Source organism: Sphaeramia orbicularis, chromosome 18 (assembly GCF_902148855.1).
Source record: "Sphaeramia orbicularis chromosome 18, fSphaOr1.1, whole genome shotgun sequence".
Lineage (NCBI taxonomy): Eukaryota > Metazoa > Chordata > Actinopteri > Kurtiformes > Apogonidae > Sphaeramia > Sphaeramia orbicularis.
This window is the reverse complement of record NC_043974.1, coordinates 21,272,569-21,284,349: the sequence shown is the minus strand read 5'-3', so window position 1 is coordinate 21,284,349 and position 11,781 is coordinate 21,272,569. Positions and strand designations below refer to the sequence as shown.

At 37.8% G+C, this 11,781-nt stretch overlaps 1 protein-coding gene and 1 pseudogene across 1 annotated transcript; both read left to right on the top strand.

The window, feature by feature from the left end:
- The window catches only part of LOC115438261 (nectin-4-like), a 22,106-nt pseudogene extending 21,006 nt beyond the window's left edge, over window positions 1–1,100 (top strand).
- A 4,348-nt stretch (window positions 1,101–5,448) lies between these two features.
- Window positions 5,449–11,497, top strand: LOC115438683 (ubiquitin thioesterase OTUB1-like). The gene is made up of 7 exons (XM_030162455.1): window positions 5,449–5,533; window positions 7,178–7,239; window positions 7,491–7,589; window positions 7,771–7,889; window positions 8,127–8,211; window positions 8,465–8,659; window positions 10,896–11,497. Exons 1-7 carry the CDS (start codon window positions 5,449–5,451, stop codon window positions 11,091–11,093), a joined length of 843 nt encoding a protein of 280 aa, XP_030018315.1. The 3' UTR covers window positions 11,094–11,497.
- Window positions 11,498–11,781: the final 284 nt, after the last annotated feature.

The window sequence follows — 11,781 nt, the reverse complement described above, 5'->3', positions numbered from 1 at the left end:
AACAGAGCTCTGTCACTTTATTCAGTTTAATGGTAAGAAGGAAGGGCACTGTAAAACATGTCGATCCAAGCTGCGTCTTTTCATGCGGTGACAGGAACAGCCGCACTGCCGTGATAGCCGATCTACTATCTCTGGTGGGCGGGGAGGAGGAGTGGAGCATTCGGACTACCTTGGCAGACCAGTCCTGCACAACAACTCTCGCAGAGGGAGAGAGAGGCCTCTAGACATAGACGAGGAGAACCGGCTCAGAGTGGAGACATATGTGAGAAACAGCACTATGTCTCTAGTAAGTGTCTCTATGTGTATGCCTTTCAGGGCAAGTCAAAGCTTGATTTCACTAAATTGTGGAATGTATCTCATCCTGGTTATTATGTTTGCCTGATTAAGAAGTGTATTTCATCTTTTGCAGCAGGAGACCCGTTTACCAGCCTCCTTCCTGCCCCCCGTCCTACCCTGTACAGTCCACTGAGGTTATTAGGCAGATGAACGGCAGCATCATTATCCCAACAGATGGGGGTTCACGACCTGCAAGTGTTACCAAGAATCACCAACATTCTACTCTGAGCAACACCTATCCACCTGTAACAGATGATGAGGATGAAGTGGATGAAGGTTTGGGGGGTCCCGCCAGTCAGGAGCATCCTGATGACCAAGACAGCGAGACCAACAGCTCCCAAGTGTCTGAGGCTCACAGTACTCGCTACCAACACAGTAACGGCTCATTGAGACCCAAACTCAGGCCAATACCTCCTTGCTCAGTCCCCAGTCCCCATGCTTCCATTATCCACAAGGCACAGATCGTCTAACAGACAGCTGGAAGAAAATGTATGAAACAACAGAACTGGGCAGCGCTGCTCTTGGAAGTTGTTCAAATGTGGATATGAAAGCAAGATTTGTTTTCTGTCCAGAAAATCAACAATGCAAACAGTGGTTGAGTCGACTATGCAAGACGTACACCTGGACTACACTGCTTCTATATTGTGTGGGAACACAGTGCAATAGGACAGAGGCTTCAATGAAAATTCTACGCTAATACATCTTCTGGACACACTTATATGATGACCTACAGTTAGGATTTTGGGCAAAATCAAAGACAGTTTTGGTCATGTTACAGTATTTCCACAGTAGCTTCTGTTTTTAAAGCAGAAGACATGTATCGGTCTGCTTTTGTAATACAGTATCTATTACTCTAATAAGCTGTAACAAACGGGTGAATGCCGTTCACATACCATCTGTGTGTGATGTTGAAAGCACTCTGAGACAGATACTGTAAGAAATCACTACACACGGGAAAGAGACAAGGCTGTGGAGAGTTGGTTCATCAGAAAAGTAGATTGCAACACCTCTGTAGTGCGGGTGGATTTTTTGCTCAAGTGTTGTTCAGTGTACCTGTAACTGGGCCTGTGTGAAGTTCCTTACACAACATGGTTTGGGATCAGATCCAAACCATGGGTTTGCCACACCTGCAACATGCATACCTCCATATTGTCTTACTGTCCCCATGCCTGTGCCTCGAGCACTGAGACAGTTTTGATCAGATAGCCAAAGCATGACTAATGTGTCTGTAAAAGGTCTGCTTAAAAATCTTATATTCTTAAACTTATAATGCCTTTATTACAAAAAAAAATAAATAGAACATTAGCATAATATGAAATTCAATATACAGTATCTACTTGTTCCCACAAGTCTCATTCCTTAACTGATCTTTCTGTGGCACCAAATGTAATCATGTACATAAACATTTTGTTTTACTTGTGGATTTTGTTTTATGTATTACTGTAAAGCTTCATGGATACTTTTGGAAACTTTTACAAAACATTTGAGACCATAGATGCACATCATCTGTGGCTGCCAGAATGGTGGTTACAAAAATCTTCTTTACCTAATACAGGGAAATGTCACTCAAGAAAGAATTTTTACATAGTTTGTTACAAAAGTTGAAAACTGTGGCAAAGCCAAGCACAATATTTCTATCACACATATTTTTTTCTAAATACTATCGGGTTCTGTCATAGCTCAGATATGCGTAACAATGTGCCAAACACTAAAAAAAACAGTTTTGCTCTCAAGGCAAATATGAAGTATTAATTAACACCGACTTTTTTTTTAACTTCTTTATTTTTTTTCTCTCAAGGCCTGCCTCTGTATGGGACAGATTGTGGTAGAAGTAATGTGCCATTTCATTGCACCCACCAAGTTACAGCTGAATGTAGGCAGTATTTGTGGCAGACAGTGCCCCCGGGTGTGTGCAGCTGAAAACTGCAGAACTATACTGAACTATGAAAGACTCAGCTTTCCACTGTGATTCTGGAGAATTACAGTCTCATCTTGGTCAAGTGCCTACTTTTTATATATTAGGGGCTTAATTTTGGTACATTTTATATGGATGAATTGAAATAAATGCTTCTCCTCACAAAGTGCATGACACATTAATGCTGAAAGATATTTACCCTGTCATTTGTTGCATTTTTCTTCTGATTCTTTTTGTAAATATTAACCTTATTTAGTCAAAAGTGTTCCCATTACAAGTACAAAAATGTATGCCAGTACATCATAGATAGAATAATACCTTCCCTTGGTGTGTGATGTATATGCATGCTGTATTTTGATTTAACTCTATTAACTTTTTTTTTTTTTTAAATACAGTCTTGACCTTAACCATGTAAGTCACATCCATCTTTAAAACATAAATAAAGTATAATTATTGCTGCGGGTTCACATAAAACAAAATATAATGGCAGTGTATTCAGATTGTTTACTTACATACTGATATTACATGTGAAAATAATTCATTACAAGTAAAAGTTTGATATTCAAGGCTGTATTTGAATGTAAGTATTATCAGCAAAGTGTACTTAAGGTGGTTATTGTCCAGTAAAACAGTTCTTGTGAGTGTTTTACCATTGTGTAATATTGTTTATTAATGTTTTACTGCTGAATTATGTGCATTTTTTATTTTACCACTGTACATGTTAAGGCTGAGCTCGTTATTTTATGTGCTGTTGGTAGTTTTAACCCCAACAATGCATCATGTTTTAATTGGTTATCATATGTTGTTTGTGTAACTATCTTGTGAGAACAATGTATCTCTAAGAAGTTCAACTCTGTCTGAATGCCTTTTCCAGTAAAACCAAGAATTTTTTTTTTTGCTCTAATTATAAAGGAACACTTCATCTTTCAGTTTGTCACATTCAAAATCAGTATGTTTGCAGATATTTGTGTTTTGTTGATTAGGAATGGGATGAAAAATTGTAATGTGAATGTAAATTACCAGTCAGACAAACATGGAGTAAAAAGTATATAAATATTTGACTCAAAGATACGAGGGAAAGTAGAAGTAAAAAGTTGCATAAAATGTAAATACTCAAAGTGACAGTAGTTAAGATTACATACAGTACTTATATGAACACTTAATTCCATCCCACTACTGTAGTATAGTGGGGAGACTAATCCTACAGAACACACCTCTTTAACTACAATAATTTTTTTCTTTAATTCTTAACCATTACCCAGAAACCAGTTTTCACATACAGTGAATTCAGTTGTATTGGGATATCATTGTTTATTTTTTAATGTCTTTTGTTATTTTAGGCCATTTTGACCAATAATAAGGCCTTTCATTAAATGCAGTTCAGGGTTAGCAAGTCTGTTCAGAAATAATTAAAGTTTTTGCTTGGTCTTAGAATTCTATCTTGGCTTCATCTCTGTCATTTTGTGTTGATATACAGTAAATGTACAGTCTGTCATTTTATGAAATTTTATTAATACAGTGTTACACTTCATTTCTGTTTCTTTTAACATTGTCACTATTCGCTCACAGCATTCGGTCCTAACTAATAGGGCGTGGTTTGTGATTAGGGTCAAATTCCCTAATTTAAAAGACGCATTTTCTTTTATTTATCATACTTGATTCTGTACAGAGCAAAGGTAAAATAAAAAGCAAAGGAGCTTTGTGAGGCCACGTTTTGAGTATCTGTTGCTATAATGTGCATAATAAATAATGTTCTCATATGGTGTTTTAAAATCTTGTTCCATGTTCCCCTTTTTAGTTTTTGCACTTGCTCCTCTAAAGGTCTCTGCACCGCTCTGATCAAATTCACGATACCCTCTGTCACATGAGTTATACCATGTGACTTTGGTTATGTATTTCCAAAATGTCTCTGCACCAGTTGGCAAATATTTTTAAGTGCACAAATACACTGCCGCTTCCTCATGCCATCCCAGTGTACATGGTGTCCCTGTGAATAGTCAGGCTTATGGTGTTGGTTCAGAGGGCTTCTGTACTAATGACTTCCATCACTTTGGGATAAGTGACTTTTATCGTCTGGTTAGTAATCCTGATGTGACATTGTAGTCTTCCTCTATTCAGAGGAATTAATAGAATTTATGAGATTTTTTTATAAGATATTATTTAACCCTTTAATGCATGAATTATGAGAGCCTTAATCCACATTTTATTTCTGAGTGTTTTTATTTCTCTAGGCACTAAAAAAAACTATGCTATTGAACATTTTTCTATGAACCTATTGTTCATGGAGTTGCAAAAATATCCACTCAGCTGGACACCATGCCTTTAATTTTTGAAACAAAGAAACATGTATTTACAGACATACTGAAATCTATGACATAAAAACATTTTTAATGCTCCTAATCTGATGTTTTCTTACATTTGAACATACTCTAATACTAGTTATTACTCATTTCATGGTGATAATGTGCACAAAAAAAAACCTTATTGTTTAAAAAAGAACAAAAAAAAAAACAACAACTGTTAATTAGTGTCTAATAACAATATCAAGCAATTGATTTAAGCTCAAACCTGTTAATGCAGATCAGGTTTATACGGAACAGAAAAACTACAGTAATGGTCTGAATGTCTGCGTGGGATGATGCATGAGCGTCCACTGTGTTGGCTGATATAGAAATAAAACAACAAAACCCATGAATATACAAGAGAACAGATGCAGAACAGCAGTCCACTGACCACTATGCATGAAAGGGTTAAATTATTTTTTAGTCAGATTATCTTCCCTGAAAGCACCTGGGGATAACTAGACAAAATGTGGTGATAAATAAATGACCAAAAAAAGAGCACACCTCATAACTATAATAATATTTTTCTTTCATTCTTAACCATTACCTAGAAACCACTTTTCACATACAGTGAATTCAGTTGTATTGGGACAATTTTTGTTCTTCAACATCCAGATTGACATCATTTTTAAATTGTTATTATAGGTCATTTTGACAAATAATAAGGCCTTTCATAAAATTTATAAGATTATGTTGCCCATATAGTGTGGCCAAAATTGTTTTTAGTCAGATTTTCTTCCCTGAAAGCGCCTGGGGATAACTGTGGACAAAATGTGGCGTTAAATAAATGACCAAACTAATAATCAAACTTATAAATAAACACAATTTTTAACTCCGCCCGGAAGTATGTAATGAATGAGGTCATGCAGGAGGAGGAAACAGGTCTCGACAGCTAAGATGGCGGAGGAGCAGCAAGAATCATCACAGGGGGAGATGGAGGGTGAGAGAAACAGTTATAACACAAAATATTCATCGAACAGGGTGGTCGTTTTCTTGCAAATGAAGCCCTTTGTCACACGCGGGTCATTTAGACTTTTCAGGCTTTGCTTTCTCTCTGATTATGGAGGCTGACATGCAGCGGCGAGGGGCAGACAGAGGCCATAGCTGTTTGGCTAACGCTAGCTAGCTACCAGTGCTACACAAAGAAAAAAACGCCTGTTTAGTTATTGACAAGGCAATAGTTGGTGACAGTCACGCACTTCATGAGCTAAGGAGACGTTTAAAGTATAGGCATAGTAGTAAAAGAGGACATCCTATTTCAGTTGTAGAAATAACGCGGTTTGTTGTGACTAGAATTTGTTTTGTTTTCGCACAGGTCGAGCTAGCCAAGTTTAGCTGCCTGTCGTTAGCCGGTGCAGTGGAGTAACTTGTTGTTCCTGTGAACTGAAGACCGTTAGCTACATGCGTCTGTAGTTACTTGTGGTAACAGCAGGTGCTAAAGACAGCACGTTTGCCAGTGCCATATTGCACACCGTCCTGAATATGTCTCTCTATTCTAACGCATTAAACTGTGTCGGGTCAATATCCAGACTCCATGTGCTTCTTTTTGATATGCACTTGACAAAACAGGTCAATATATGACATAACATCTGGTTTTAGAGTACGAGCGTGGCCTACCATTGCTGTGAAAACAATTTACTTTCTGTTTTCAGTTGTTTGGTTGCTATGTGTAGAAATCATTGTCAGTGCAGTAAAAGTTAATGAATAAAAAGTACTTGCATCAGGGTTTTGGGCTTTGCTTTCAAAATGTTCAGCAAGTAAATTACATCACATCTGGTACAAGTGTGTGTTTTTTTATGGTGGTAGTTCTGCTGTATTGTAGATGTCACAAAATATCTAATCTGTTTATGTGACGCAAACCATGTGGCCATACTCCATGTGTCATAATCCTTTGGTCGAAATACGCCACTCCTGCAACGTTTGATTTGACATGACTTAATTTGTTTATCTTTACACCTATTGACCAATTTTGTGGTAGATTCCAGCACATTTAGCTAATTCAGGTGATAAAATTGTACATCATTTTGGGACCATTTGCACCATATTTTTACAAAAACAAAATTAATAGTGTTTTTTTTTTTTTTTTTGGCTTAAGCAATACCCAAAGTGGCTTGGGTTCTGCACCTACAAATCTTTGGAATTATTCTTCTAGCTATTCGTTACTTGATTCAGATGTCCAGCAGTTGTCTGACTTCTAATAAAGGTGAAAATTGTAGATTTTCTAGTGCCATTATTTCTTTTGCTGGGAATCTTTAAATCAGCCCTTGAAAATCGACTATTGGTGATCTTCCTTACTAAATGCATTTTTTTTTTCTGTCACTAAAACAGACTAATTTGAACAGTTTTAGTGTATTTCTCGGAATATAAAATTACAACAGGATGTAACATTTAACTTGACTAATTTCCTATACAATCCTCATCTGATGCGGATATCTCGAATCCAGATTACACACATTCCTCATATTCTAGCCTGCGGGTCATATAGATTCCACCATCACTGTTGTAGCACATACTAGGCTACAGTGGTGGTCTGTCTCCCTTCTGGGTATCCAGCCCTGAAAACTAATTAACTCTTCTCTTACAGGAGTGAACTGCCTTGCATATGACGAGGCTATAATTGCTCAGCAGGACAGAATTCAGCAAGAGGTAAAAAGTTTTGTTTTTTTTTAAATGAAAAAGCAGCTTTTCTTTTTTACATCTGATATCGACAAAGACTTGACATTGTGTCCTGAGTAAAGGGATTAACAGATGTCTCAGATTCCATTCCTTTCATATTGTTCTTATCAGGAAAACATCTGATATGTGGACACATAGCTCTACTTTTCATGTATTTGTTTCCATGGATGGGTTTTTGTTTATACCACATATAACACTCTTTAATTTCTATGTGTATGCAGATAGCCAACAGTAACCCTTTAGTGTCGGACAGACAGGATCTCTCAGTGCTGCAGAGAGAGTATGCTGAGGATGACACAGTTTATCAGCTCAAGATCAAGGTCAGTCAAACTGCACCACCTGCTCAGATTACTGCACCCACATCAGGGCGCATTTCCTCTTCAGTGACATTACAGCCAAAGCCACAAACCAAACTCCTGCTTCTGCTTCATCTGCGGATATGCATGTTTACATATTATATGCAGTGTGTTTTAAGTTCCTTTGTTCGCTTGTTTGTTATAGGACCTATACAAAAAATACTCATACATTCGTAAGACACGGCCAGATGGGAACTGTTTCTACAGAGCCTTTGGCTTCGCACATCTCGAATCTCTGCTAGATGACAGCAAAGAGCTACAGAAGTGAGTGTCATGCTGAGCACTGTTTAGGATATATTAACTTTTGGTCTGTAAAATTAAGGTTTTCACAAAAACTTTTTACTGGTCTAAAAATACAGACTAGGTCATTTAAATATATGTGTAAGAAACAGTATCTGGCTATCGCCATTCTGAAATCTGTTCTAGTAAACCTTAGAATTTCCAAACCTGAAAATGGAAATTGTTCTGCGGATGTTTAAGGTGTTTTTTTTGTGTTTTTAGGTTCAAAGCAGTTGCAGCTAAAAGCAAACTGGACCTGGTTAATGAGGGCTTCACTGAGTTTACCATCGAAGACTTCCACAACACTGTACGTTTCTAACATTTACCAATTCATTTAATGATAGACATCCATTTTGTCGTTTTATTTATTTTAAAAAGCTATTAAAATATGTTTATTGCAATAAAAGCTATACTTAGTGAACTTCTTGCATTGAGAGTTTAAAACACTGCAAACAGTCTTGTTTTGACAACTATAAATGATGGACTGGACATTATATGGCCTATAGATTGGTAAACTGTAGGTTCATAAATCTAATAATGTAAAAATGTCTTTCCAACAGTTCATGGACCTGATTGAATTGTGTGAGAAACAGCCAAGTCTGCAGGAGCTGTTGAACTCCTTCAATGATCAAAATGTGTCAGACTATGTGGTAGTGTATTTGCGGCTGCTCACATCAGGCTACCTGCAGCGAGAGAACGTCTTCTTTCAGCACTTCATAGAGGGAGGACGTTCTGTCAAGGAGTTCTGTCAGCAGGTTGGTTTTTAAATGTCTTACTTTGATAATCTTGAAACAGCTGTGGAATCCCTTTTCACATTTCCTGTTGGAGCAGAGTTTGCAGGAATGCCTTTTTAGTCCAATAGATTATTACTGAGAAAGTGTAACTGAATTAGACAAGTTGTAGGGCAGAATATTTACATTCCATAACAATCTCATGATGTCAAAGCATCTTTAATACTGACTTCCTCAAATGATTGCTAGTATGTAAAGGTCAAATGGGCAGTTTGGGAAGAATTTCACACTTTGCCCATTTTTAATTTCTGATGTGTAAACAAATCATAAAAGCCTAAAAATATTGGCACCTCCACAGACTTTCAGTAGTCTGCATCCATAATAGCAGCCTATTCACTGATGCTGCAGGCTCAGGTTGAGTTCCATGTGACAAATCTTAGGGTTGATCTGAGTGCCTGAATCAGTCTTTACATTCAGCTTTTTTAGACTGATTTTCAGTTTGTACACTGAAAAATCTGAATATAGATGCAAAAAAGTTGCCAGATTGTTAAAAAGCAAAGGTTTAATTACATTTCTTTTTTTCATGCATGGACCAAAAACGTGACTGAATTGATACAAGAAGCAGCACAACTGGCTTATTGAATAGAGAATTACATTATAATGCCATCATATATAAAGAGCAGTAGAGAGAATTGAGTCATTGATAAATGCCTGTAAAAGTTTGAAACTGTGATAAATGATGAAGAACAGAGCTTAATGTTCCCATAACAATAGTTGGAGGAAATATTGCAAAACATTAGCCACTTTTACACAGAGATCCCGGAGAAAAGGCGAGATGGTGATCCCACCTTTTTTCCACCATTGACCAATTTACACAGCTAAGCCAAAGGAGTAACAGAGGTGAGACAGGCTGGACATTTACACAGTGGACCTGTGTTCCGGAATCAAAGGGACGGTGACAAAGCCCTCATTTTTAAATCCCCCTGGCGTGGGAGAGACAGCAGGCACTGGCATGGATTCTGCAGCCCACCATTGCCAGCTTCATGCCCCCCACACCTGGCTTCATGCCGCGGGTGAAAATGGCACAAAGCTGCAGAATCATGCCAGTGCCTCCATATGCACCTGCTGTCTCTCCCATGCCGGGGGTCACCGTCATCAAAACATCACACCTTGGTTGCGGAACGAGAGGTGTTGCTTCTACATAGCATTCCAGAATCATGATCCTACCTTTATTAAGGCTCCGTTACTACCTCAATTACAAAGCCGCGATAAAGGTGGGACCAAATGATCCACCATTTTGTTTACACAGACGTCGTTCTGAAATACAGGCGAAATATTCCCGCAACAGAAGTGCTGTGTAAAAGGGGCTACTGTCTCTTCTCTGGCTGTACATGAGCAGCACTGTCCAACACAAGCTACCATTAGCTTTGAAATGGAGGCTGCTAAGGTCAACAGATGGTTGCCCCCAGCACAAAACAGACTCCAACACAAGCTTCTCATAAGAACAAAACGTGTGTATTACATATTGAACTTTGAAGCTTTGAGATTCCACTTACTTGGCTTAATGTTCCTCTTATTACCGGTGCTAGTGTTTAAGAGTCCCAGAATTTTGGCTGCAGCTCACACTCCTTGAGCTGCTTATTTGGCATGAATAAAACAGAGGAGTAACTGTTTGATCAATTGGAAGTGCAGCCAAATTACCGTAACTGAGTTTTTCCCATTCATTCCATTGGCAACAGTGAAATAATTTTGTAGTGTGGGTTTTTTTTTCAACACAGCACCACAACACATTTTCACATGGTCAGTGTGCTTGTGTCTTATCCCTTCTTAAATATGCACGTTCATTGATAACACTAGTGTTAATCAATATAGTAGTTGTTTAAGTGAGATTTCCATGCATATAAAGCTGACTATCCCTTAAGAGTTGGTCAGTCAGTTTGATTTTAGGAGAGATGAAAAATGTATGTTTACCTTGGCTACATACAGTCAGATTTACAGTTCCAAGTCTTTCAGTAGTTATCCTGACTGCCATATTTTGATAATGATGAGAAAAGTTTGACTATGACGGGAGACATTTCAAATCAGAAAAAAATCACCGTCACTCTGAAATTCCATATTATCAAAATATAGTTCTAATACAGAAAGTGAAAGTTCAGAATTGCAAAAAACTTAATTGTGAATGGCCTCAACTGTAAACACAATTTTCTGCAAAGTGTACAGAACATTAAAAAGCACACAATTCTCTTCTCTTTTTTTCCAGGAAGTAGAGCCAATGTCTAAAGAAAGTGACCACATTCACATCATCGCCTTAGCCCAGGCACTGAACGTATCCATCCTGGTGGAGTACATGGATAGAGGAGAGGGAGGAACAGTCAATCACCATGTCTTCCCTGAAGGCGGAGACCCACGCATCTTCCTCCTCTATAGACCGGGCCATTACGACATCTTATACAAATAACACACTCCTGACCACAGCCCACGTCGTCGTCCTCCTGCTGTAGCCTAGCAGGGGTTAAAAAAATTACTTCAGCAGCCACGTTGATGAAGTATACATCTGTGTATGAGATTACACTCATGTATTAAGATAATTAAAAAAAAAAACAAAAAACTTAAATAAAAGATAAAATCACAATACATGCCTCCTTTACACCTCCTGCCCCCAACTCCCATATTTCTCCTCAGTCATCACACAATGGTTAATTAAAAAAAAATCTTTGGAAAAATAGAAGTGACTCAAGGCATTTAGAGTTGTACAGTTTTTTTCTTTTGTGGTTGTAAATGTTATCTACTTGCTTTTTGTTGGATTCTTTTCCTTTGTTACACTGCGTTTCATTGAGTTTTATTAAAGGGATTTACATCTTACTACTTGTGTCATATCATATTTTACTTTTCATTTTTGATGAATTGGAAGGCTTTTAATTCTGTTGCTCTTTCTCAGGTCATTATTTAGATTAAAAAGTGGGAAAATGGTGAAGAAATGCAGTCAGTTTGACGTGGCACACGTATATACGTCTTTTTCAGCTGGTCGTAGTACAGAAAAACACGGAAAAAACATGAATCCCCGTTTCCATTAGCCATTTTCACTGATATATGGTGTTTACTACATGCTGTAAGGTGTGAAACCGATGTACGCATGCGTGGCTATG